A 27,347-nucleotide genomic window follows, 5' to 3' on the forward strand; every position below is an offset into this window, starting at 1 on the left:
AGCTTATATGGTGAGAAAATGGCTTGGGCCCTATTTACAAGGTTGCCAGTAGAGCCAATCTTACAGCGCATGGAACTGTAAGAATCCCAACGTGTATACTGACTAGTGAAGGTAGGCTTGCAGTAGACAGTAGTAGAGAACTCCCTGGCAGATTTCTTAACTAGCATGTTGAGGAAAGGGAATTCATTTGACTGCTCCATTTCAAAGGTGAATTTGAGCACAGGATGGAGCCCATTAAGGTGTGTAAGGAAATTCTTACATGCAGCAGCGGATTCAAATATAGCAAACATATCATTTACTTATCGGAAATATGCAAGGGGTAGGAGGTTAGATGTCATTCCATCAAAGGTGTGTTTCTTGTGGAAACCAACAAAATGTTTGTGAGAGCTGAACCTCAAGGGATCCCATGGCAACACCATCTGTTTGGGCATTCATGGTGTCATTAAAACTGAATTCAACTGCACGAGTTGCTGAGTTCACTGTTCAATGAATACAGATTCAGACAATGGCAACATGTCTAGATCATCATGATATAGTGATGTGGTGCAAATGTCTATGGCTTCCTTCAGCAGTCCATTGGTGAATAGGCTAGCAATGTCAAATGAGCACAGGGGCAAAGCATTGCTATCAATATGTAAGTCCTGTTTGGTCTTCATAAAGTGAAGGAATCCTTGTTAGTTGTAGCAATTCACCTAACCATTTGGCCAATATATGTTGGGCAGAACCAGTCATAGATAAGAAAGGGCATAAAGGGACATCACTTGGGCAGCCCATACATACGCAGACGCAGTGAGCCATGAGGACGAATCCTATCATATATGCCACCCAGCAGCTAGTTACTCTTATACAAGTCCAACAAGCACTTTTGTAACTTGCTTTCGAGCAGGGCTGTCAGGTCATGCTTGGCGGCAGGTCCAATGGATATGGATTTGGACCAATCATTAAGAATGGCGTGCATTTTGTTGAAAATGTCACACTGATTAAAGATGACTATTCAAGTCCCTTTGTCAGGTTTACAGGTATGTATGTCTGAGTTGGTCTTGAGGCCTTACAATGCTACCAGACATTTGGGTTGTATGTGAAAATTGGTCAAGTCATTCGGAATCCCACAATATGCGTGCACTAGACCAGCTAGGCACACTTTCAAGGATTTAGTGCCTTCAGTAGATGCTGGTTTGTGGCGGGATAGCTTAGAGTAGAGCAAATACCTCTTTCCGTTTGAAGTGGGATGAATTGAAACTATGCGGAAGAACAAACTCCCCGTTTTAAGAGACTACATTGTCAGAGAGATTTACTACATGTTTGGTGGTGTCAATAATTGTACTGCCAAACCTCTTCCACTTTAGTGAGTTTACAGTGCGGGCATCTTTCAAGTGGATATTACTTATGGTGTGGTCATCTGTTGAGGCAATATAGTGGCACAAATGGATCAAATCAAAAAATGAAAGAAATTTGCGCACCTCAGACTAAGCGCAGTGTAGGGGATGGCATAAATTACTAGTCCTGCTATCAATTGTTCAATCTCATCTTGCATAAACTCTTGCTCAATTGTGGGACTGTGTATCACTTTAGTATTAGCAATATGCTTGGAAATGAAAACTGACACAATCTTGGGTCTAATACACTCTCTGAGACTCGTAGACAGCACTTGCTAAACAATCCTGACTCGTGCTAAGAATTACACTGTCAACCAATTTAAAATTATCAGTCGGGGTCACAGTGTGGTTCACTAATGCGTGCTAGAAGCTACATATATTCACGCATAGGGCCCTGTCCATTGCAGACAGAGGCATTGTCCATGCATTGTGCTTTTTTCAAATAAACACAAGCTTGGGGAACAGCCATTCCCTGGTTCATTCCCCATGGCAATGCCTTGACCAATCAGAGTCAACCTGTCTAGTTTGATTTTAATCAAAAGCTTGGCAGTTAATTGTTCCCTGGTGCATTCTCCATGGCAACGCCTCTACCAATCAGAGTGTACTTGCCAACCAATTAGCACTCTCTTCTCATGCAGCATAAATTGTTGTTCCCTTTACAAATGGTATTCTTGTGAATCTGTCCTGATGAGTGCAAGACAAAAAGCTTTTTTCAGTAATAATTAAATTAAATTATTAAATCTGGAATATAAAGCTAGTCTCAGTAATGATGACCACGAAAACTATCATCAATTGTTGTAAAAGCCCAGCTGGTTCACAAACGCCTTTTAGGGAAGGATATCTGCCATCCTTACCTAGTCTGGCCTACATGTGACCCCAGACTCACAAAATGTAGTTCACTCTTAACTGACCTCTGAAATTGCCAATTTCAGTTCAAGAGCAATTAGAGATGGGCAACAAATGATGGCCTTGCCAGTGATGTCCACATCTCATGGAAGAATAAAGAAAACAAAAAGCTGCTTTTTGACTCAGCACTTGGAGACCAGAATATGGCTACGATACAGTGCTGCCATTCATTCAACACTAGACGGAGTCATCACTGGTCCATTGGTAGGTAGTGTTCTTGCCTTCCAGTCCCCACATCAAATCGCCCCAGCAAGTGAAGACCAGAGTTCTAACTCCGAATACTGGGTTGAGGTACGGCAGGAATACTTGTGTCTGATGAGTGCCGGTGTAAAGGATAGATGGTACATCTTAGCCCACTTGAGAGTACTGTACAGTTAAACATTGCAAGGAAGAACCAGGAAACAATCTCAACTACTCCTCCCTCATAATTGGCTCGAGAATCTCATGTGACACTAGAGCAAGGAGCTACCCTATATATGCGTATCCTGGCTTTGTCTTAAGGTGAGATGCCAAACAACTTTCAATGCAGAGAATTTTCTAACAAACCTGTACCTATTTAGATTGCTTCCCTGCAGGGAGTCTGAAAGCAGTAACCTCAAAGGGAAAGCTCAGATTAGCTCAGAAACATCACAACTGTGCTCCAAACTCAAACACAAATAAAACAAAATCAACATTGCATTATTCACAGAGGTATTTTTCTCCTAAATTTGTTGAAGCAATGACCTCCCAATAGATAAAGGGTGTGATACTTGAGGAAAATTTTAGCAATGTGAAGAATAAGAATCATAGCAAAGAATGAGGCCATTCAACTTATCATACAAGCGCTAACTCCTTGAAAGAGCTACCCAATTATTCCCAGCCCCTTGCCCTCTCTCCACGGCACTGCAAACCTTTCCCTTTTAAGCCTCCAATCAATTACCTTTTGAAGGCTATTATTAAATCTGCTTCCACCATCCCTTCAGGCAGAATAAATTAAGATTTTGGAGGCAACTCAAAATGCATGGCGATGAGGACCAAGTAAAGGGGGCAGTAAAAGAGCCCCTAAATAAAGGCCAATGATTTTGCTGCACTTTGCATTTTTTGACATTTATGTATGATGGGCTGGGACAGGGAGCCCCAAAAAGTTTAAGCACATATCTGCTTTAAAACTGCGTATCCTCCGATTCAGCAAAAATAATGCTACAGGAAATTACATAGGATTACATAATTATGTAAAACACACACACAGAAGCAGGCCATTTGGCTGAACTGGTCCATGCTGGCATGTCATGCGCTATAACAGCTTCCTCCCATCCTCTTCACCTAATCCTACCATCGTATCCTTCTCTTTCTCCCTGATTTACTCATCTAGCTTTGCCTTAAATGCATTCACCATTCACCTCAACTACTCCCTGTGGTGGCATGTTCCACATTCTAAACACACACTGGGTGAAGAAGTTTCTCTTGAATTCACTACTACATTTATTGGTGATCATGACTATAACATGTTATATAACCATGTTATAGTCATGATCTATGCCATGAGAACCAGAGTTAACACTTCGAATCCAACATGACTCTTCTTCAGTTAGGAAAAGGAGTCACATTGGACACGAAATGTTAACTCTGTTTCACTCTTCACAGATGCTGCCAGGCCTGCTAAGGTTTTACAGCACTTTCTGTTCTCATTTCAGATTTTCAGCATCCGCTGTATTTTGCTTTTATATTTATCATCCTTAGTTTTAGTCAACCCCACAAGTGGTAGATTACATTTGCTCTACCTCTTACCCTATCAAACCCTTCATAAAATTAAATGCCTCTATTAGATCCACAAATGATACCAAATATATCGTCTTACTCGATGACCTACCTTAAAACATATATTAATTACTCAGCCATTCCTTTCGTAATGAGCTGGAAGCCATACTTGGGTTTATACTTTGCTATTTTTTTGTGGAATTGAAAGGATTGAGACGGCAGCTCACCTGAGTTTGCAAGGTTGCCCCTGGCAACGGGGAGACAACAAAATCCCTGGGAGAGAGGGGCCGGGGCTTTTATCCAAACTCTCGCGAGATCCCCCGCAGTGGGCGAGGCCAGCGGCTAATATATCGCGAGAAGAGGAGCCGGGACCCAAGATGGCGGCCTCCGTCGTGGAGCTGCTGCGGGAGATCGCCGAGCTGGAGGAGCCGCTGGAAGAGCTGAGGAGCATGAAGATCGCCGTCTGCTCGCTGCCCCTCAGCACGCTGCGGGAGCTGGCGGCGGGCCTGCGCTTTGAGGTCTTGTTCGGCCTGCTGAACAGCGACGACAGGCGAGTGTGTGCTGTGAATGACTCAGTGTAGGGAGCTGGTGCTGCGCCAGGCAATGGCAATGGCGATGCGATGGGATGGGATGATTTTGGAGGGGATATGGGGAGACTCGGGGAATGAACATGCCCCCTCAGCCACCGTCTGTTGCTCGGGTACTAAAGCCTGTTGCCTTCCTCCTGGAGATGCTGTTGTGTTTTCACACAGCCGAGAGTTTAACTGTATCCAAGCACTTCCAATTCACCTTCACCTCTGCATTCCCACTTACAAAATGAGTTTGTTAAAGTTCGCACCACTTTCCGGTCTCCTATCGCCCCTGTGTTCGCCGACCTACAGGCAATGTCCTGATTTTTAAATTCTCATCCTTGTTTTCGAAACCCTTCATGGCCTTGCCCCTAAGGGTGACCAACTCTCGGTTAGAAAAAAATAAAGGGAAAATTTGGCATGGGGGGTTGTACTGATGGGCAGGGGGTGTTAGTGAGCTTGTCAGGTCAGGAGTGGTATAACCGTGCAGATGTGTACTGTGCATGTGAGAAATTTAAGGGTCCAAAATACAGGACAAAACATCCCAGCAACAAATAACCTGGGACATGGGGCACTCACTTCACTAAAGGATGATCCAGTAAAATCCAGGATGGTTGCTCCTGTTGCCCCATCCTATCTCTGGAATCTCCTCCAGCCCCACAACCCTCTGAACTATCTGCATTTCTCTAATTCTGGCCTCTTGAGCATCCCTAATTTTCATCGCTCCATTATGCTAACTGTGTCTTTAGTTGCCTAGGGCCTAACCTCTGGAATATCCTTCATACATCTTTTTGCCTGTCTCAATTTCTTTCTTTAAGACCCTCTTTAAAATCTACCTCTTTGACTGAGTTTTTGGACATCTGACCTAATATCATCCTGTGTGGCAGTGTCATATTTGACACTGCACTCTGAAACCCGTTGCTTTACTTGGAACCCGGTTGCAGGAGACTCCAGGAGAGTGGAAACACTTTAGGGATCAAAGCATCCCTGATGAGGCATACAAATGTGCTGGCTCCTGGGAGACCTTGGCTTGGACCAACAAAAATGGAGAATGCTTGTTCATGAGGGCAGTGAGAACATTGAGAAACTTTGCCGGGAGCATGAAGAGGCAAACCTCCAAACAGCCCATCTGCTCAACTCTCCAAGCATCACCAAACATTGACTACTTTTCACCTAGGATATCTTTTACCTCTCTGAAAACTGTTTAGCTTTGGGGAGCTGCTGAAATACACTAAATATTAGTTAGCTACTTCGGAATATTACATTTTAAAACTATATCATGTTTCTCTATTGCAAAGCTAAACTTTCACACCGTTACAAAGTGCTCAGTGACCTTCTGATTTACAAAACAATGCATTGGCCGTACTACATTAGCAAGCTCTGTCAACCAAAAGCTATCCATTCTGATTTATTGCATTCATCCAAAGTGATTGTTCAGCATATCTCAATTGCTTTTTGTGAGACCTTGCTGTATACAATTTGTTGCAAAGTTTACCCACCCAACTGTAATTATACTAGTTAATTGGTTGTGAAATGTTTCAGGACATCATATGAATGGCACTGTATAAATGTAAGATTTTTATTCCTACCTCTTGTATCATTTGGAGTCTTTATTTTGATTTTGGGTTGAAGCTAATAAATCTAGTAATTTGTGTGCTGGTAACAGAAAACGACCATGAAAACTGCTGTTTTTGTTAAAAATCCAACTGGTTCACTAATTCCACTTGATGAGTCCATGTGTGACCCCAGTCCAAATTGATGCAGTTGATTCTTAATGACCTCAGGCCAATCAGGGATGGCCAGTAAATACTGCCTTACAACTGTTGCCCACATCCCAAGAACAAAAAGCTCACTGGCCCTGCAGTGTTGCTGCATAACTGATTGCATCTCCTGTTGCTTGCCAACCTGGTAAGCTGTCTACCAGATTTAATTTTATTCTGTTTATATAAATCTGATTGTCCCTTTTTGTTCAGGGAACAGATTGATACATGTGTAGCAATTCTTGATCGACTTCTGCAAGCTTTGGATCCAGTCTACTTGGCTCAAAATTTCAAGGTGGAACTGCAGAAGGGACTTCAGCATTCTGATGACAATGTTAAAATCCTGGCCATGTCCCAAGTAAGGTGGAAGTGTGTTTTTCTTAAAATATATTTCACTACTTTTATTTGTGTTTTAAAACTTTGATTAGGTTAACATCAGGATTTTCAGCAATGGTGGCATCTTGCACTTTGGGCCTGTGCCTTAACTTTTTTTTAAATTGGAGAACCAAAGTTTGGAGAAAGGAAAGTCAATCTGTGCATGAACAACTAGCATAATGACAGAAGACTTTAAATAATCTCCTGAAAGTATAATTAAAAACCATATTACCAGACACATGAATTTAATTGAAAAAAATGATTGCTACCAATTTTAGTGCACATGGTGTAACAGACCCTTCTCATTGCTATATAATTGTAGAGTGGTCACGTTTTGCTCCTCTTTCTAATGCCTATCTTTAACCATTAAATTTTGCATAGAATATACAGCAAAGAAACAGGCATTCGGCCTAATTAGTCTGTGTTGCCGTTTATACTCTATGCGAGCCACCTCAGATTCCCGTTACCTTGTTGCATCCTCTTGCGTATCTTTCTGTTCCCTTATCTCTTCGCGTTGTCTAGCTTCCTCAAGAAAACATCTAAGCTAGTGGTAGTGAGTCCATATTTTAATCACTATAAATGCTTTCCTTATTTCCCTATTGGATTTATTCGACCATAAGACGTAGGAGCAGAAGTAGGCCATTCGGCCCATTGAGTCTGCTCTGCCATTCAATGAGACCATGGCTGATCTGATAATCCTCAACTCCATTTTTGTGCCTTATCTCCATAACACTTGATTCCCTTACTGATTTAAAAACTTGTCTATATCAGCCATGAATATACTTCATCACCTGGCCTCTACAGCCCTCTGTGGTAAAGAATTCCACAGATTGACTACCCTCTGAGAGAAGAAATTCCTCTTCATCTCTGTTTTAAATGGGCAACCCCTTACTCTGAGATTATGCCCTCTGGTCCTAGACTCTCCAACAAGGAGAAACAATTTCTCTGCATCTATCCTGACAAGCCCCCTAAGAATCTTATGTTTCAATAAGGTTGCTTCTCATTCTTCTAAACTCCAATGAGTATAGGCCCAACTGACTCAACTTCTCCTCATAAGAAAATCTCTCCATACCCGGGATCAACCGAATGAACCTTCTCTGGACTGCCTCCAATGCCAGTATATCTTCACTTAGATAAGGAGACCAAAACTTGTTCACAGTATTCTAGGTGGATCTAACTAGCGCCTTGTATAATTTTAGCAAGGCTTTGCTATTCTTATATCCCATTCCCTTTGAAATAAAGGCCAACATTTCATTTGCCTTCCCTATTAGCTGTTGAACTTGTGCATGAATCCCAAAAGCTCACATACAAGGACTCCCAAATCCCTCTGTGCTGCAGCCTTCTGCACGCTTTCTCCATTTAAATAATATTCAACTCCTTTATTCGTACTGCCAAAGTGCACAACCTCGCACTTTCCCACATTATATTCCATCTGCCAAGTTTTTGCCTGCTCACTTAACCTGTCTTTTTCCCTCTGTAAATTCCTTGTGTCATCCTCACCATTTTCCTTCCCACCTATTTTTGTGTCATCTACAAACTTGTGCTGTTACTTTCACTTCCCTCATCTAAGTCATTAATATATATTGAAAATAACTGAGGTCCCAGCGCTGATCCCTGTGGCACTCCACTAGTTACAGGTTGCCATCCCAAAAATGCGCCTCTTATCCCAACTCTGTCTTCTATTAGTTAGCCAATCCTCCATCCATGCTAATATACTATCCCCAACACCATGGGATCTTATCTGTTAAGTAACCTTATGTGCGGTACCTAATCAAATGCCATTTGGAAATTCAAATATATTACATCTACTGGTTCCCTTTTATCTACCCTGCTTGTTACTTCCTCAAAGAATTCTAATAAATTTGTTAGGCATGTTTTCACCTTCATGAAGCCATGCTGACTCTACTTGATTAGGTTATGTATTTCTAAATGCTCTGCTATTACATCCTTTATTATAGACGCCAACATTTTCCCAATGACAGTTGTTAAACTATTCATAACTATCTTGTACTTGTGGCCAAGAATAAAAACAGAAAATGCTGGTCTGACAGCATCCATGGAGAGAGATTAACCCTGTTTCTCTCTCCACTGATGCTGTCAGACCTGCTGAGTTTTTCCAGCATTTTTTGTTTTTATTTCCGATTTCTAGCATCCGCAGTATTTTGCTTTTATCTTTGTATTTATGGCCCCTAGTTTTGGAACCTTCCAAAAGTGGAAACATTCTAGTCATATTTACCTGTCCAACTTATTCATAGTTTTAAAGGCCTCTATCAAATCAGCTCCTGAGCCTTCACTTTTCTAAAATAAAAAGCTCCAACTTATTCCGTCTTTCCCTATAGCTGTAATCTCTCAGCTCCAGTACCATCCTTGTAATTTTTTTTCATTTGCTGTAGTGCTTTTATACTCTTCTCATATTATTGAGACAAGAACTGTTCATGGTGCTCAACTGCAACCTGACCAAGGCCCTGCACATTGGTGAACCAACCCTTGTCTTGTTGATTTACACATTGGAATTGGCATGGGCACTGACCAACACCCCACCCCCCACCCCTGACCATGCCACCCTAACATAATTAGTAAGGGATATGTAAATGTATTTATGTTTTTGGTGTCATTCCCAGCAGTTTAACAATAATGTATTGAGTATTTTATGGAAATTTGTACTTTAAATATTTTTTAAAAATGTACATAAAACCAGGTGCTAAGCAGTATGGATAGTACGACCTAAATCTTTTTAATGCTGAGGTGCAACTGTGTGTATATAAAATCTCTAATTTCATTCAGTTGGAAGAATATCGTTCATTTTGGACTCTTTACACTGTTAATTTTTCCAGATTGGACGAATTGTTGAAAATGCAGATGCAATCCCGTTGATTCTTGGCTCGCCTGAGTTGCTCAGGGAGATGATTCGCAGCATTGGAGGCAAGAAAATATCTGTTGCAAAAGAAGTGAGTTTGAATGGGGAACAAGCCAAATGATTACTGAAAGCTGTTTGGGGTCCAACATTTCCACCACAAGGGCAGTGCTGTCTCTTGACATCATAAAAAATGTATTCTTCTCAGTGGCGATGCTGTCGGTGTAACCAGACCAGCGTGGTGCAAATTTTTGGTGAAACCATAGAACTTTACAGCACAGGAAGAAGCCATTTGGCCCATTGTGTCCGTATGTGGCCTTTGCAAAAGAAACTCTGAATAACTCCAACTGAATAGCTGCCCTATTCTCCCCATGTTCTCTGTATTTTCCTATGCTTGTAAATATTTATTTACTACAAAGCAATGGTATTGGTTGGTACTATTTTTTAGTTGCTCCCAATTGCAATTTTGATGAATTTTTGAATCAGCTTTTGTTTTTGCTGCCTGATCTTGGTAGGCAGATAGCCTCTGAACTTGGATGTAGCAAAATGCTTTCATGGTGGACATTGGCCATGCCTGAGTCTTTCCCACCCATTTTAATTATGATGGGATGTGTAATTCAAATTCCTAAATTCAGTGCTGAAAATGTTAGTTTTTTTTATTTGTTCATGGTTGTGGGCGTCACTGCCTACACCAGCATTTATTGTCCATCCCTAATTGCCCTTGTTCAGGGGGCAGTTAAGAATCAACCTAGAGTCTGTAGGCTAAACCAGGTAAGGATGGCAGATTTCCTTCCCTTAAGGGCAGTAATGAACCAGATGGGTTTTTACAACATGGTCACTGAAGAGATGTTACGCTCTCCGATCCCGCAACAACCACAGAGACTCAGGCTTCCTTTTATCCGGTCTTATTCAAGCATATGCCGCAATCATTCCTAAGAATGAGGACCCAGCTCCCTGAATGATTACATTTCATTACTTTTGTACCTTTTCTTATCATAACACGTTTGAGTACATTTGAATACATCCAACCGGTAACCGACACACCAGTTCCATACTAACTTTATCCTACTGAGTACATAAACATGTGATTTTACTAACCAAAAGGATGTATGCATAAATATATTATCCAATCGGTTCTTACAACTCAAGACTGTTTGTGTTTCATCAAAGCGTTGTTCATCTTCCCATATCTAAGCTAAAACCATATGTGAGAGGGGAGTACACTTAATCTAATTTACGTCTCCAGTCTGACTCTGCAATGTTCATCTGGTAATCTTCAACTCTTAATATGTTTAGCAGCCATGTCAGCCTGGAAACAGGTTAGGGGTTTTTCAGCAAATTCTTACTGTATTCTCTTGTAGCATTTTTAATTTCCCCCTAACAGTCATCATCAGACTTTTTTTAATACCAGATTTTTATTGAATTCAAATTTCACCGTCTGCCATGGTGGGATTCGAACCCAGGCCCCCAGAGCATTATACAGGGTCTCTGGAATACCAGTCCAGTGACAATACCACTATGCCACTGCCTCTCACAGTTGCAGAGATGGGCAAATATGCATGTAAACTTGACATCGTCCAAAACTGTGCTGTCTTTACTCAAGCTAAGTCTTGTTCACCCATCACCCCTATGCTCACTGATCTACATTGGCTCCAGGTCAAGCCATGTCTAGATTTTAAAATTCTCCTCCTTGCATTCAAATCCCTTCATGCCCTTGCCCATCCCCATCTCTAATTTTTACAGCACCCCCACCCCCCACAAATCCTCTGAGATACCTGCACTCATCCAATTCTTGCCTCTTGAGCACCCTGATTGTAATTACTTCATTGATAACTGTGCTTTCAGCTGCCTAGACCCTAAGCTCTGGAATTCCCTCCCTAAACCTCTCCACCTCTCTACCTTTCTTCTTCTCCTCCTCTTCCTCTTAAGAGTAAGACACTCTTAAAACCTACCTCTGACTAAGCTTTTGACCACCTGACCTAATATTTGGCTTTGTTCTATTTTGTTTCATAATGTTCTTGTGAAGCACCTTGAGACGGACGTTATTATGTTAAAGGCTCTATGCAAACACGTTGTATACAAATGTGTTTAGCACTATATGCATTGTTTTGCTTGTCTTGAGTGGTTTTTGCCTCTACAATTAAGGAACCAAAAGACAATGGTAGGAAATTTATTGATATTTCTTTTTCGCCAGGCAATCAAATCCCTTTCCAGAGTTGCCCAAAGTAAAGCTGGACTTGATGCATTGTTCATGACCAGTTTGCTACAAGATTTGAAAGGTGTCATGGGTGCCAATGATGTGGTACGATACAGAGTCTATGAGGTACAGTGCCATCTGCTGGATTTGAGCTCCAAACATTTTCTCCTTTCAATAATATTCATCTTTTATTGCTTTCGAAAGTTTTCATTCTTTTGAATGTATCCTAATTCATTTTGTACCCTTCGGTTTACTGTCTGTGCCAATGGTTGTATTTAACACAGTATATTAAAAAATTCACATTGCTCATGTATTTTCAAAGTTCACTATAGTCATTTGCACTTGTACGCAGTTCACTTTAAAGAATGTCATACATCAGCACTCTTCTTTGCACCTGTTTAAGAGTTAAAGTACCGTGATTCATTTTGTTTATTTTGATTTCTAACTGGAGTTAAAACATTTCTTGAACACTGGGAACAACTTGAAGATGTAACCGAGCCTGGTACTGTTGTAGAGCCATATTAATATTAGTAAGTAGCTACTTAACTAGGACACTTCAGGAGTTTGGTCATTTAAACTGGTTGTTGATCCAACCTCATTTTCCTTCAGGTCTTACTCAGCCTAATGTCAGAGGATTAAGTTATGGGGAAAGGATAGAAAAACATGGGTTCTTCAAGCTTGAAAAGGGCGCTGAGAGGAGACTTCATATAGGTACCTAGAGAGATGTTCACTAAAAGTGCTGGGGCAAGGAAAGATGCATTCAAGCATAGCCAAGAAGAGGTAAATATAGTGAAAAGAAAATTCCTTACTGTTGAGGATGGTGAATGCAGAATAGTTGAAGTGGAAATGGAGAGTGTTACAGATTTTAAGAAGGCGATAGATTTTTTAAAAAATTGACAGTCAAGATCAATTGAAGAATGAACAATTAAAGTGTGGCATGATATCTGTGAACTTTGAACCTTGCTCAACGGATGGAAATTGTCTTTTCCAGTCCTATATAACTACGTGTTTCTATATATTTTACCCTCGTGTTTAAATGGTGCTATCGCCTTGCTCCTCCCTACCTCTGTAACCTCCAGCCCTAAAACTTCAAAGTCTGTGTTCTTCCAACTCTTGTGCATCCCCCATTTCCTTTGTCCCACTGTGTCTTTAGCTGTCTAAGCTATTGACTCTGGGATTTCCTTCCCTAAACTGTTTCATCTCTTAAGACCTATCTTAAAACTACCTCTTCAACCAAAGTTTTGGCTGGCCCATAATATTTGCTCCTTTGGCTCGATGTTGATGTTTGTCTGATCGTGCTTCTGTGAAGAGCTTTGGACATTTTTTCTACTTGATATAAATGCAAGTTGTTTTAATGGTCAGGACAAGTATGGACTGTCTTTGGTCACTCGTTCTATATGTAAGATAGTAAGCTGTGTAAAAAGGTAAATTTAGAGCACTACTTCAAACTGACCTGTGGTAGTAGGTCAAAGGGGTTTAAACTGGTGCAAGAAAACTTTAGGACTGATTTTAGGGGATTGCTCTTGCATACATGGTATGGACTTTTGCATACGTTAGTGGAGACAAAAATAACTTCTACTTACCTAATTTTCCCTCTTAGAGTTATGATGTCCAAAATTACACTAGGGGTGATATGAATCTTTTGATTGACAAAGTTTTGTGTTCCATCCTGTTATGATGCAGCTGATGATGTGTGCCAGGTTGGTCAAATCCACTAGGGAAACTTGATCATGCTATCACAACAGTTTTGTTATTTGTATTTATTTTGAGATGCACTGAATTCAAGAGTGACAAGCCCACTTTTAAAAAAAACTAAAATTAAAATATTTATTAACAAAAAAGATTTCAAGCACATACATAGGTCTACAAATTACTACTGCAATAACTCCTAAAATCCCTAATTACCCAGACTCCTAGTTACACCCCCTTTAAGGCAATGGTCCAAAAATAAATTTTAGATTTTAAGCAGATCCAGCAAATTACCACAATACCCTGGACAGTGGAATTCAAATTGGCTCCCTCCAACCTTGGCTTCTGTAGACAGCAGGTTTATGCACAAATACTGGAGGCTTCACACACTTTTGTTTGATCTTACAATGCCTTCCCCTGACACACAGCCTCATTCTCCTTTATACATGTTTCTCACTTTTTAATATGTAAATTCCATTGTTTCCATATGTCTTTGGATCTTTTACCTTTCTCACAAAAAAAAAATTTTCATGTTGCCACTATATACTGTCAGTAACCCTTAAGAAAAATAAACACATTCCTTAACTTGCTTGTCTGGCTATTTGTGAACAGACAGACCCCTTTGAAAACCAAACCCCCCTGAATCTATATAAAATTACAAATTCCCTTTACACCTTACTGATAAGACCCCAACCATGTTTATTCATCAGCATATTATAGACATTTCTACACCTTACTACTTTTGATAACTACAACTTGCAGTCTGCTTGGCTACAAAATGTAATTAAATCACACAAACAGAAAAACACAACCCCCATAAATCTACTTTACAATAAACCAGGAAAATATTATGAAAATTATACTTTCATGACACATCCTTCATAGGAAACCACCAGTTGCAACTGTTTGCAGCTGCTTGTACTTTTCTGGTTGTTGAATTCATGTGTGACAGGAACTTTATTTTTTGCAGATCCTATTTTTGGTCTCCCCAGGCAACTCAACCCCTGCAGTTGAGGAAAACATACTCTTGGTCATCAGTTAGTACCACTCTTAAACTACAAGGAACTGCATGAATTACCCCTTTTCTCTGCCCCTCCCTTTGTTCCAAGTCCCAAATGGGCTGTATTAGACCCTCATTTTATGCAGCTATCATCTGTAAATGTGGGAGAATAGGCAAATCAAATCTACATTGCTATGCAGCATCTCTAGTAGTATAATTCTTTAGTGGTGCTTTTTTTAAATATATTTTACAACTTCAGAATGGGTAGTACGATCTTAACACAGTAAGCCAACTCATTATTGTTTGCTAACCTGGAGAAAAGGGCTTTATTATTATTTTTGTTTGTTGAATTGCTGCCTACAAGTGTAATTGTTAGTCCAGATCTATTAACCTAAAGTAACATGACTGTTACATATCCTATTCTGAGAGCACCATTAAGATCTCTTGTGTTATTGCCTTGCAGTTGGTGGTGGAAATCTCATCTGTGTCGCCTGTCTCCCTGGGTTATTGTGCCAACAGTGGTTTCATCATTCAGCTGCTCACCGAGCTTGCAGGGGATGATGTTCTGATCAGGTGAGGAGGTGACTGCTTGTTTAAAAATTTGTTTTGTTGCTTTAGGAAGGAACTTTCAGTGATTAACCTTAAGCAGCAAATTTTGATGTCTTTTACATCTCTGGTTTTGTCGTCTCGCTGGTTATATAAGATCATTTTCTCATTTTGGCTTGGTGCCACTCATTCTCTGGAAAGGGGGTAAAAGCAGTGCTTTAGGTCAGATGAAAGAGGCAGTAGTAAGTCTAGCTTTGGCCTGCTCTGCCATAATTGTGCCTCCTGCTCACAGAGCAGCATTGACAGAAAATTGTGAACATTAGTTGTGGCAAGAGGCAAAATGGATCAAGTGTATGAAGGTTTTTCTGGCACCATACAAACCTGCAACTGGGAGCCATCAACATTTTGCCATGAAGTTGATAATCTCACTCCGATCACAAGGGTACCTGGGTTGAGAAATGGGAATGTCACATTGGAGCAGTGGGGAGTAATTTCTGGCCCTAGGGGCAGGATCTTCCGGTTGGGGGGGCGGTGCTTGCTCTCCGAAGCGGGATGACATCGGATGGAACTCCCGGCCTATTCTCAATGGCCAATTGAGGCCATTGAGAAGCTAATTAAAATCATTAATGGACCTGCCCATCCAACCTTAAGGTTGGCGGGCAGGCCAGGAGCCCTGGCAGACTTCAGAAAAAGCCATGGACGGGATGAGGTTTCATGAGGGTACTTAAATTTTTAATAAAGGCTTCAGTTAAAGTTTAATGGACTTGTCAGGGAAATTTTTCTATCATTTTTATTGCAAATTTTAATTTGGAGCCTATCTCCCTGAGGCAGCACTTAGCCTCAGAGAGATCAGTGTGCTCTTTTGTGCGAATGAGCACATTCCTGGCTGAGGGAATACCCTCCCCCGCCCGCACAGGGAGCGCATAGCGCTTCCTGGTGGACGTCACGTTGGGCGGACCTTAACTGGCCCGCCCATGTAAAATGGGGGGTGCCGCTTGGAGGCACGCCTGCTCTTGCACATTTCCCCCCTGTTGCGGGGGTGGGGTGGGGGGGGGGGGGGGGATTTTCCGTAGGAGGTAAAATGCATCATTGGGCTGGTTTAGAGTTGGATCCATCCTGTGGTTGACCTGGGAGTGTTTGCTGACACCTTGAAGCCAAAATAAAAAATGTTTTCCCCATACTGAGAACCTTGCAGTCTTTCTAAGTAAGATTGCCCTCCCTCCTACCCACTCTCCCTCCACTGCCCTATGTTTAAAAACAGTTGCAGTTGTGTTGACCCATCATCACTATTCCTGCTGGACCAACATTGGGTCCCAGTATGGCAACAACTCAGTTTTGAAAATATCATCCTTATTTTCAAATCACTTCATGACCTCACCCACCCTCTATCTTTGTGACCTCCAGCACTACATTCCAGTGAGTTCTCTGCACTCCTCCAAATCTGGCCTTTTGCACATCCTCCATTTTCATCACTCCGCCATTGGTTACCATATCTTCAGTTGCCTAGGGCCCCATACCTGGAATTAACTCCCTAAATCTCTCTACCTCTCTCACCTTCCTTTACGTTGCTCCTTAAAACCTAACTCTTGGTCCCTGTCCTACTGTCTCCTTGTGCATCTCGGTATCAAATATTCTTTGGTACAGCTCTTGTGAAGGACGTTGGGATATTTTCCTGAATTAAAGGCACTATATAAATGACAATGTATGTAATGACTAAGAATTAATTACAAGTCTTTTGGTTCAATTACAGAGCTACTGCTATTGAGATGATCACTGGACTTGTTCAGACTCAGCATGGACGACAGTACCTTGTTCAGCAAGGCACCATTGATAGAATTTCAAACATGATCATTGGTGCAGGTTCAGATCCCTTCTCTGGCTTTTATCTACCAAGTAAGTAAAAGGAATATTTTCATTTACTTTTTTTTTGTCAACTCAGCAATAGGAAAAAAATCACTGGCAAGAAAGCTCATTCTTCTGGTGATCTAATTCACCCAGCTCGCCCAGTTAACATTCAGTTCAGTTCTCTACTCTTGTAATGTTTTTGATCCCAGTTCCTCGTGGATTGTTCCAAATGGTAGTAGTCTCAGGATTACTCTCAATTCCAGATGCAAGTGAGTATAGAAATAGGAGAATAGAGTGATTGAACACATGGCTAGAAAGCTGGTGTAGGAGGGAGGGCATCAGATTTCTAAGGGATCGGTACCAGTTCTGGGGAAGTTGGGACCTGTACAGGCCTACACCCGAATAGAACTGAGATGAATATCCTCGCAGGGAGATTTGCTGTTGGTGGGGGTTTAAACTAGATTGGCAGGGGGATGGGAACCCGAGGGCAAATTCAGAGCAGGGAATGGGAGATGGAGAATTAGTGCATGATTCTGAAAGACAGAAGAAGCTCAGGTTAAAAGGTGTACAGCACCAGGATTTGGCAGTGTTAAAAGGTGCATATGTAAACGCAAGGAGTACAGCAAATAAAGCCGATGAGCTGAGGGCACAGAAAGATACATGATAGCATGATATCATTGCTACAACAGAAACTTGGCTTAAAGAAGGGCAAAAATGGCAGCTGAACTTCCCTGGATATAAAGTTTTCAGGCAGGATAGAGAGGGGAATAAAAAAAGGTGGGGGTGTAGCATTATTGGTTAAAGAAACAATGACAGCTGTGAGAAGGGATGATATACTAACTGAAGTATCAAATGAGATCATATGGGTTGAGCTCAGGAGAAAAAAAAGGGGCAGTCACACTGCTAGGAGTTACTATAGACCCCCAAAAGTGGAAGGGAATTAGAAGAGCAAATACGTAGGCAAATTTCTGAGTGCAAAAACAATAGGGCGTAATAGTTGGAGACTTCAACTGTCCTAATATCAATAGGGATACAAACAGTGTGAAGTGCACAGAGGGCACAAAATTCTTGAACTGCATTCAAGAGAACTTTATCAGCCAACATGTAACAAGATGAACAAGACGGGGCACAATTCTAGATTTAGGCTTAGGAAATGATGCTAGGCAAGTGGATGAAGTTGGAGATAGTAACCATAATACCGTTAGATTTAGCATCATTGTAGAAAGGGACATGAGCAAAAGCTCTAAATTGGAGGAAGACAATTTTACAAAGCTAAGAGGTGAACTGGCAAAAGTGGACTGGATATAGCTACTAAAAGGGAAAAGTGTCAAATCAGTGGGAGGTATTCAAAAGCGAGATTCTACAGGCAGTGTAGACATGTCCCCACAAAGAAAAAGGGTGGTACTGCCAGATCTAGAGCTCCCAGATTTTCCAGAGGCATACAGGGTAAGATAAAGCAGAAAAAAGGAGCTTATGACTGTCACAAAGAGCTTTATGTGCAAAGCCTAGAAGAGTATAGAAAGTACAGGGGTGACGTAAAAAAGGAAATTAGTAAAGCAAGGAGAGGATATACAAAGAAATATTAGCAGGTAAAATCAAAGAAAACCAGAAGATGTTTTACCAGTACATTAAGAGCAAGAGGATAGCTAAGGAAACTGTAGGGCCTGTCAGAGATGTACTTGGTAACTTGTGCGTTGATGCGGACAAGGTTCTCAATGAGTACTTTGCCCCTCTCTTCACTGAGGGGAGGGATGATGCAGACATTCTAGTTAAAGAGGAAGAATGCAAAATATTAGTTACGATAAGCATAGTGAGAGAGGACATACTGGTGGAACTGGCATCCTTGCAAGTGGATAAGTCACCAGGGCCAGATGGATTGTATCCCAGCTTGTTAAAGGAAGCCAGGGAGAAAATAGCGACTGCTCCGAGGATCATTTTCCAGTCCTCACTAGATACAGGTGAGGCACCAGAGGATTGTGAATGTTGTACCAATAGTTAAAAAGGTTGCGAGGGAAAATTATAGGTTGGTCAATCGGACTTTGGTAGTGGGGCAAGTTATTGGAATTCTGAGACAGGATAAACTGTCACTTAGGCATGGATTGATCAGGAATAGTCAACATGGTTTTGTTGGGGGAAGGTCGTGTCTTACTAACTTAATAGAACTTTTTGAGGGAGTGACAAAGAGAATTGATGAGGGTATTGCAGAGGATGTTGTCTACATGGATCTTAGGCATTTGGCAAGGTCTCACATGGCAGACTATATAAAACACTGAAATAAAAACAGAAAATGCTGGAGAAACTCAGCAGGTCTGACAACATCTGTGGAGGGAGAAATAGAATTAACTTTTTGAGTCTGTATGACCCTTCTTTAGAGCTGATTATTCCAGATTCCAAGCATCAGCAGTTTTTTTGCTTTTATCTTATTGTATAAACTGCTGGTTAGGACCACAGCTGGAATTTTGTGTTCAGTTCTGGTCACCATATTACAGAAGTGCACAACTGCTCTGGAGAGAGCACATAGGAGATTTATAATAATGTTGCTAGGGCTTGAAAATTGCAGAAATGAAGAAAGATTAGACAGGTTGGAGTTATTTTTCTTTGAACAGAGGAGGCTGAGGGATGACCTAATTGAGGTGTACAAAATTATGAAGGTAGATAAGAAAGACCTGCTTCTCCTAGCTGAGTTTTTCCATCATTTTTTTGTTGTTGTTTCAGATTTGCAGCACCTGCAGTATTTTGCCTTTATCTTGGTGTTTAGTTCACTGCCACTTCTCTTTCAGGAATGCCTATCTTGAAGAAGTACTGCTCTTCTCTCCGACAGGATTTCTTCTTGTCTCTTTTACCCTGTTCACCTTCATTGCTTTCCATTTCCCTCCTGGTGTTTGACAAGGTGTTTACTAAATCTCGCTTTCACAGCCATATTCATTCCTCAGTGACTGTCTCCGTCTCTGACTTACACCACGTGTATTCCAACTGAAGTTCCATCCCTCATGTTTTGAATCCACCCAGGATTACAGGTATCTCCAGGACATACAACACCCGTTGGACTGCTGTTCTCGCCGCATCCTGAGATCCACACTCAGTGCCATGCGCCGCCATCTGATCAGACTCAACTTCTCCCTCCAGCAGCACCAACTCACCCTATCTCAAAGCTGTCTTTGCCCCCCAGTTTAATTTTATTCTTCATCTCATCCGATGCCTTAACAAGAAACTTTGTCCCTTTCTTTCAGGTGCTAAGGAACGCAAGCTCCAACAACTCATTGATACCAACACCCATCCAGGACCCTCCACCCCCTCCTATCCCTCTGACCCCATCCCGTCTTCTAATCCCAGCCCTTGCTGTGTATTCACCATACTCCCTGACCTTCCCCTCTCTGATGCTGAATGTTCAGTACTCAGCAAAGGAGTCAGTTTCATACCCTTACGCCCTCATCTCAATGAGTTCCGGGCTCGGCACGATGTTGAATTCTTCTTCCGCCACCTTCGTCTCCGTGCTCACTTCTTTGGGCAGGAGGCTCCCCGTGTTCAATGGATCCTTTCACCCGCTTCCAGTATTCTCCCTCCACCTGGACCCCTCCCTCTGGCCTCTTACCTGCCCTTGACCTTTTCATTGAGAGCTATCGGCATGACATCTCAATTTCTCTGCTCCTCTCACCAACTCGTACCTGTCTCTCTCTGAACTCGCCACGCTCTGTTCTCTCAGGTCCAACCCTGACTGTTATCAAATCTGCCGATAGGGGTGGTGCTGTTGTTGTTGTCTGGCGTACTGACCTGTACCTCGCAGAGGCTGAGCACCAACTCTCAGATCTTCCTCCTACCTTCCCCAGACCATGACCCCACCACTGAACATCAAGCCATTGTTTCCAGGACTGTCACTGACCTCATCTCCTCTGGAAATCTTCCCTCCACAGCTTCCAACCTCATAGTCTCCCAACCTCGGACAGCCTGCTTCTACTTCCTCCCCAGAATCCACAAACAGGACTGTCCTGGTAGACCGATTGTGTCAGCCTGTTCTTGTCCCATGGAATTCATTTATTTCTATCTTGACTCCATTCTCCCTTCCATTTTGAAGGCTTGAATTCCACCATGGCAGATAGTGAAATTTGACTTCAGTAAAAATCTGGAATTTAAAGTCTGATGATGACCATGAAACCCTTGCCAATTGTTGAAAAACCCATCTGGTTCACTCATGTCCTTTAGAGAAGGAAATCTGCCCCCTTACCTGGCCTGGTCTACATGTGATTCCAAACTCTGGCAGTGCTGTTGACTCTGAAATGTCCTCTGAACAAGGGCAATTAGGGATGGGCAATAAATGCTGGCTAGGCCAGTGATGCCCACACTCCATGACTGAATAAAAAAAACTCAGGAAAACTACAATCATCAGGGAAATGGTGTTAAGCAAATTGTTGGGGCTGTGGGCTGACAAATCCCTGGGCCTAGATGGACTTCATCCTAAGGTCTTGAAAGAAGTGGCAAGTGAGATGGTTGATGCATTGGTTTTAATTTTCTAAAATTCCCTAGATTTTGAGAAAGTTCCATTAGATTGGAAAACAGCAAATGTAACTTTTATTCAAAAAGAGAGGGAGACAGAAAGCAAGAAGCTACAGGCCAGTTAGCTTAACATCTGTCATAGGGATAATGTTAGAATATTATTAAAGATGTTATAGCAGGGTACTTGGAAAAATTCAAGGCAATCAGGCAGAGTCAATATGATTTTGTAAAAAGGAAATCATGTTTAACCAATTTATTGGAGTTCTTTGAAAGTGTCACGTGCCGTGGATAAAGGGGAACCGGTGAATGTATTGTACTTAGATTTCCAGAAGACACATGATAAAGTGCCGCATCAAAGATTATTGCAGAAAATAAAAGCTCATGGTGCAGTGGTAACATTTTGACGTGAATAAAAGATTGGCTAGCTAACAGGAAGCAGAGAATTGGCATAAATGGGTATTTTTCTGGTTGGCAGGATGTGACGAGTGGTGTGCCACAGGAATCAGTGCTGGGGCCTCAACTTTTTACAATTTATATAGATGACTTGGATGAAGGGACTGAAGGAATAGTTGCTAAATTTGCTGATGGCATAGATAAACTGGAAAGTAAATTGTGAAGAGGGCGTAAGGAGGCTACATAGTGACATAGGTTAAGTGAATGGGCAAAGATCTGGCAAATGGAATATAATGTGGGCAAGAGTTCATTTTGGCAGAAAGAATAAAAAGCTTCTTATGTAAATGGTGAGAGATTGCAGAGCTCTAAGATTTAGAGGGATCTGGGTGTCCTAGTGCATGAATCACAAAAGGTCAGCATGTAGGTACAGCAAGTAATTAGGAAAGCTAATAGAATGTTATCATTTATTGTAAGAGAAATTCTCTACAAATGCAGGGAGGTTATGCTTCAGTTGTACAGGGCATCAGTGAGACCACACTTGGAGTATTGTGTACAGTTTCCTCATTTAAACAAAGATGTAAATATGATAGAAGCAGTTTAGAGAAGGTTTACTAGACTAATACCAGGAAAGGCTGGATAGGTTGGGCTTGTATCCACTGGAATTTAGAGTAAGAGGCGACTTGATTGAAACCTTTAAGATCTTGAGGGGCCTTGACAGGATGGATCTGGAGAGGATGTTTCCGGGAGAATCTAGAACTAGGGGCCGCTGTTTAAAAATAAGGGGTTGCTCATTTAAGACAAATGAGAAATATTTTTTCTTGGAGGGTTGTGAGTCTTTGGAACTCTGTTCCTCAAAAGGTGGTGAAAGTAGAGTCTTTTGACTATTTTTAAGGCAGAGCTAGATAGATTCTTGATTAAGAAGGGGGTGAAAAGTTGTCAGGGGTAGGCAGGAATGCGGGGTTGAGGTTCCATTCAGATCAGCCATGATCTTATTGAATAGTGGAGCATGTTCGAGGGGCCGAGTGGCCTACTCCTGTTCCTAATTCGTATGTTCGTATGTAAAAGGAAATGTTGAGATCAGTGACTGGGAATAATGAGCATTAAATTCAGTCATGCTATGTATTTGAGCTGTGTGTGTGTGTGTGTAAATTATTTTCCATTGTCTTCTGCTGGTGTCTGTATATATATTCCTTAGTCTGAACTTGCTTTCACTGATTTCTTTGTAGATTTAGTGAAGTTCTTTGGAAATTTGGCAATGGTTGACAGTCCTCAACAGATCTGTGAGCGTTATCCTGCTTTTATTGAAAAGGTGTTTGAGATGATTGAAGGGCAAGAGCCAACAATGATTGGAGTTGGTTTGGATACCATTGCAATTCTTGGATCATGTATTGAAGGAAAACAAGTCCTGCATAAAACAGGTAAGCCATGTCATTGCTTCCAAGCTATCGATAACTAAAATGAGTTTTTTTATTTTCCAAGTTGGGTGGTTCTCTTACTAAATTTCCACTTACAATTCACTGCTTTAATGCTGATGTGCAGGGTAAAGCATGACTAATTTATTCCAACATTCAGATAAGGAATTAAAAATTTAGTATCCTGTTGATGTGTTTATTTACAGAACAAGTTTCCCATATCCTATCTGTAGGCTAAAGGTTAATTTACACTTAGATTTGTTTCCCTCACACTTACATTTACTATTGCTTACCATCAATTAATTCCCTGGTGTGTCCCCTCTCCTGCACCACCACCAATATTAATCGGTTATCAGATGAGAAGATAATTTCCTTTTCACACTGCTTTCTAATTATTCTCTAGTAGGTGCCGCAAAATTTACCAAATTAATTTGCCTGTGTTTATTTTCTTCCAGTTCTGTCCCCTCGCTCTCCTCTCCTCATCTTCTCTTCTCTGGAAGCTGCTGACTCAAACTGGCTTAATGGATACTGGCAGCTTTCTGTTCCCTAACCCTAACAACCTTTCATGTGTGCCTTCGCAGTGAGTGCTTGCAGTCTGTGCAGTTGTAGAGGACACCAGAGTTAAATCTTTGTCGTCATCTTTCTGCATCTGCGTTTGCACATTCCAGTGAGGGCTCTCAAGATAGCAAACTGAAACGCAATCTGACACACAAGCAAAGGGTTCTCGTGAGAGGATATTGACCCGAAACATTAACTCTGTTTCTCTCCACAGATGCTGCCTGACCTGCTGAGTATTTCCACTTTTTGTTTTTATTTCAGAAAAAAATCATCTGTGCTGTTTCTCCATCTCTCCACTAGCTTAAGGAAGCTGTGGCAAATAGCAAGACCCTACCTGGTTAACTCAGCATAGGCCAAGATTCAAACCTGTTGACGTTTTTTAAACCTTTATACAACAAAAAAAACCTATTTGAATATTTTAATTTTGACATTAATAACTTGTGCGTGTACTTTGTGAAGCAACTACATTCTGTTGTATGATACTTGGGATTTTGTTGATACAATATGTTGTCTCCAGCAAGCTCAAAAATGTATGCGCTTTGGGAGGGTTGAGTTGGCAGAGATCAATTTAAGAACATCACACTGTTTTTGGACTCATTGCTTGGAAATGTATCCTGTGGTTCAGCTGAACTGGGGAGATGTGAAGACATTATCTGTTCCAATTGACACTTCTCATGGATGTTCATCCACATTTATTGAAAGAAGGATCTCACTTTGCCATAAGGGGTGAGTGCATCTTGTAGCTAGAAACAACGGGTAAGCTAGCCTGCATTTTGTGGGAATGGTTCACTCCTCATTGGGTAAGGCAAGCAGGTGCAAATGTAAGTCTCCCTGAGTTGGCTCTCTGATTACTGCATGGAAAGGGCCTGAAAAGGACTTGTGTTGTGGTACCCTGTGGGCTGGATCCTGTGCCCAGTCACCCCCTCACCCCCAATTAGATGTATGGGGTTTGTGAAGCACGTGTAGGGTATAGTATATTTGGTATGTTATCTTGAGCAGGCCTTGCAAGTAAGTGTTTTGGCTGACAGGCTTCATACTTGTCTCCATTGACACCCTGGGAAATGAGACTCGGGCTATCTTTAGGGACTCTGCCTTGTCTTTGGATCTAGAAGCAAATGGAGTATAAAGGCTGGAGACTTTAGGAAGTTATAGTTCTGGAAGCCCCTGTCAGGTTTGTTTGAATTGGTAATGACTTTCTCAGGTTTGGGACGCAGGTATGGTGCAGATCCTCTTTATTCCAGTATATAAAAGCAAAATACCACGGATGCTGGAAATCTGAAATAAAAAGAGAAAATGCTGAAAAAAACTCAGCCTGTCTGGCAGCATCTGTGGAGAGAGAAACAGTTAACGTTTCCAGTCTGTATGACTCTGCTTCAGAGCTCTGCAGAGTCATATGGACTCGAAATGTTAACTCGTTTTTCTCTCCACAGATGCTGCCAGACTTGCTGAGTTTTTACAGCATTTTCTGTTTTTAATTCTCTTGATTCCAGATTGGAGTGAGTATTGATGGTGCATGAAGGATTTTCAAAGTTAGAGTCACAACATCATTTATGACACAGAAGGAGGCCATTTGACCCATCGAGCCCATTCCAGCTCCCCACAGACAGATCTCTATGCAGCTGATAGTGTCACTGTTTGCTGTTGGGTGTTTCTGTGACCCTTTTCTGAAGGGTAAGAGATGTAGAAGGTGTCTGAAGGACCCTGACCTTCATAGTGCGGTTGTGCTGTAGGAAAGACATTGCCTCTGGTTTGAAATAGTTAAGCTTGTAAACTGAAAGCCAGACAGACTTGTTTTTCCTCATAGGAACTTGCCTGGGGCAGAGATTCTTTGCACTGAACTTTTAAGTACTCAAATTGTACCATCATTCTGGCATAAACATTGCATTACTTGTTTTTTTTAATGATCTTATACGAAAATGCAGAATCAGAATTTAAAGTTATCTCTATTTTACAGGCAGTAAATTCCAGGAGGTTTTGAGAAGGCTGGGTTCCATCTCGTGCAATGCTGCCATGGATATACGAGTCCGCTGCCTCGACACTATTTCTTCTCTACTCTCTCTGCCGGTAAGAACCCAATAAAAGTATTATTATGTGTAAGCGCAAGAAAGTTGAAAAGGTTCTGGATTTGAATCATGGCTTGAATTTTATATGTCTGCTGCAGGAACAGAGTTTGAGTATTGCTGAAAGAAGAGACTTTTTTTTGTTGAAACTTTTTATCTCACACTCATCAGGAAAATTCACAAGAATGCCAGATGTAAAGGGGATAACAAATTATACTACATGAGAAGACAATGCTGATTAATTGGCAAGTGGACTCTGATTGTTAGAGGCATTGGCATAGAGGATGCACCAGTTGGTGGTGACTGACAGCTAACAGCCAGGCATTGTTTAAAATTTAAACCAGGCAGCTTAACTCCGGTCAAGACGTTGCCCTGAGGAATGCACCAGCAAATGGCTGTCACTTATTTTGTTTAGCGCAATGTGTGTCCATGTTCTTTCTGTCTGCAAAGAACCGGGCCCTGTGTACTAATATATGTAGCTTCCAGTTCAAGCAAATGTGCCAATCTTAAATTGATTGTCAATGTAATTCTTAGCACACTGAGGATTACTTAGCAAATGTTGTCCAATTGCGGAATCACATCTAATGTTGGAAACTATGTTTGAGTTTTGTGCACGCGGGCTGGTTAAGTACATCTGTACCTTGCCCGTTTTGAGCAGCGGAAGAGGCATGCTGTTTGATACAAGCCGCTAGTCTTTGGAATCTACAGCCTACATACCAAGCATCACACTGGCACTAAAATTCACATACCAGTTCATATACTCATTTGTGATCGGCAGAACATCTCTAAGGCTTGACGGCAGCATCCTGTTAGTGGCGAATACCACTCATGCTGCTACTATGCAGTAGCAACACGTGAAACAGCTAGCTTCACCTGTTGCTCAAAATTTGAGATACCTTGCCCTTCCATGGTAATCTGAGGTAGACCGGGCAATTTTCAGGGCCAAAAGTGATGGCCTTAGGCCCGTTCATGAGTTTGCGGATATGCAGCGTGAAATGATTTGATCAGGGTAGCCATTAACCCGCAGGATGCCCTTGATGTGCCCTTTTCCAGCACCAAGCTTGCATGGTGAGCAAATGGCTCGGGCCCTATTTACAAGGTTGCTGATGAGGCCAATCTTATAGTCCGCTTTCCAATCAGCACTCCCTTCTCATAGTATAAATTGCTGTTCCCTTTACATTTGGTATTTCTTGCAAATTGTCCTGATGAGTGCAAGACGAAAAGCTTTGACAAAAAAAAATCTTTTTTTTGGCAATACTCAAGTTCTGTACTACGAAAACACTATTTGTGACAGAATACAAATTGACCCTGTGGTTTGGAGAAAAACAAAACAATGCCTCACCAAAAGAACTTTAAGTAGCCGTTTGCTACTTAATCCATGATCCATTTTTCAAAAATGAATTTCTGTGCACATACTTAGTATATTGCTGTTTTTGCCAAAGCAAGCTGTAGCATGAATAGTCCACATTTGCTCCATAATACAAATAGTTTATTTATTTTTGCTAGAAGAGTTGTCCTTATAATGCTCTCCAGAGTCACCTCTTCTTTAAATAGAAAGTGTACTGAATTCGCATTGCCC

General features: G+C 41.5%; 2 protein-coding genes across 2 annotated transcripts in view; one reads left to right on the forward strand and one right to left on the reverse strand.

Annotated features, from left to right (window-relative positions):
* ccdc180 (coiled-coil domain containing 180) overlaps positions 1-4,274 on the reverse strand; it is a 151,068-nt gene extending 146,794 nt beyond the window's left edge. Inside the window, exon 1 of the mRNA XM_041194471.1 lies at positions 4,132-4,274. The gene's annotated coding sequence lies outside the window, so the exon portion shown is untranslated. The remainder of the gene's footprint in view (positions 1-4,131) is intronic.
* Positions 4,275-4,372: 98 nt separating this feature from the next.
* Positions 4,373-27,347, forward strand: part of psmd5 (proteasome 26S subunit, non-ATPase 5) — a 28,060-nt gene continuing 5,085 nt past the window's right edge. Inside the window, exons 1-8 of the mRNA XM_041192825.1 lie at positions 4,373-4,569; positions 6,562-6,706; positions 9,558-9,671; positions 11,772-11,900; positions 14,927-15,036; positions 16,760-16,902; positions 22,965-23,156; positions 25,663-25,772. Of these exons, the coding sequence (XP_041048759.1) occupies positions 4,397-4,569; positions 6,562-6,706; positions 9,558-9,671; positions 11,772-11,900; positions 14,927-15,036; positions 16,760-16,902; positions 22,965-23,156; positions 25,663-25,772 (1,116 nt within the window). The 5' untranslated portion in view covers positions 4,373-4,396. The remainder of the gene's footprint in view (positions 4,570-6,561; positions 6,707-9,557; positions 9,672-11,771; positions 11,901-14,926; positions 15,037-16,759; positions 16,903-22,964; positions 23,157-25,662; positions 25,773-27,347) is intronic.

The sequence above is a fragment of the Carcharodon carcharias genome, chromosome 8 (assembly GCF_017639515.1).
Source record: "Carcharodon carcharias isolate sCarCar2 chromosome 8, sCarCar2.pri, whole genome shotgun sequence".
In the NCBI taxonomy this organism is placed as follows: Eukaryota; Metazoa; Chordata; class Chondrichthyes; order Lamniformes; family Lamnidae; genus Carcharodon; species Carcharodon carcharias.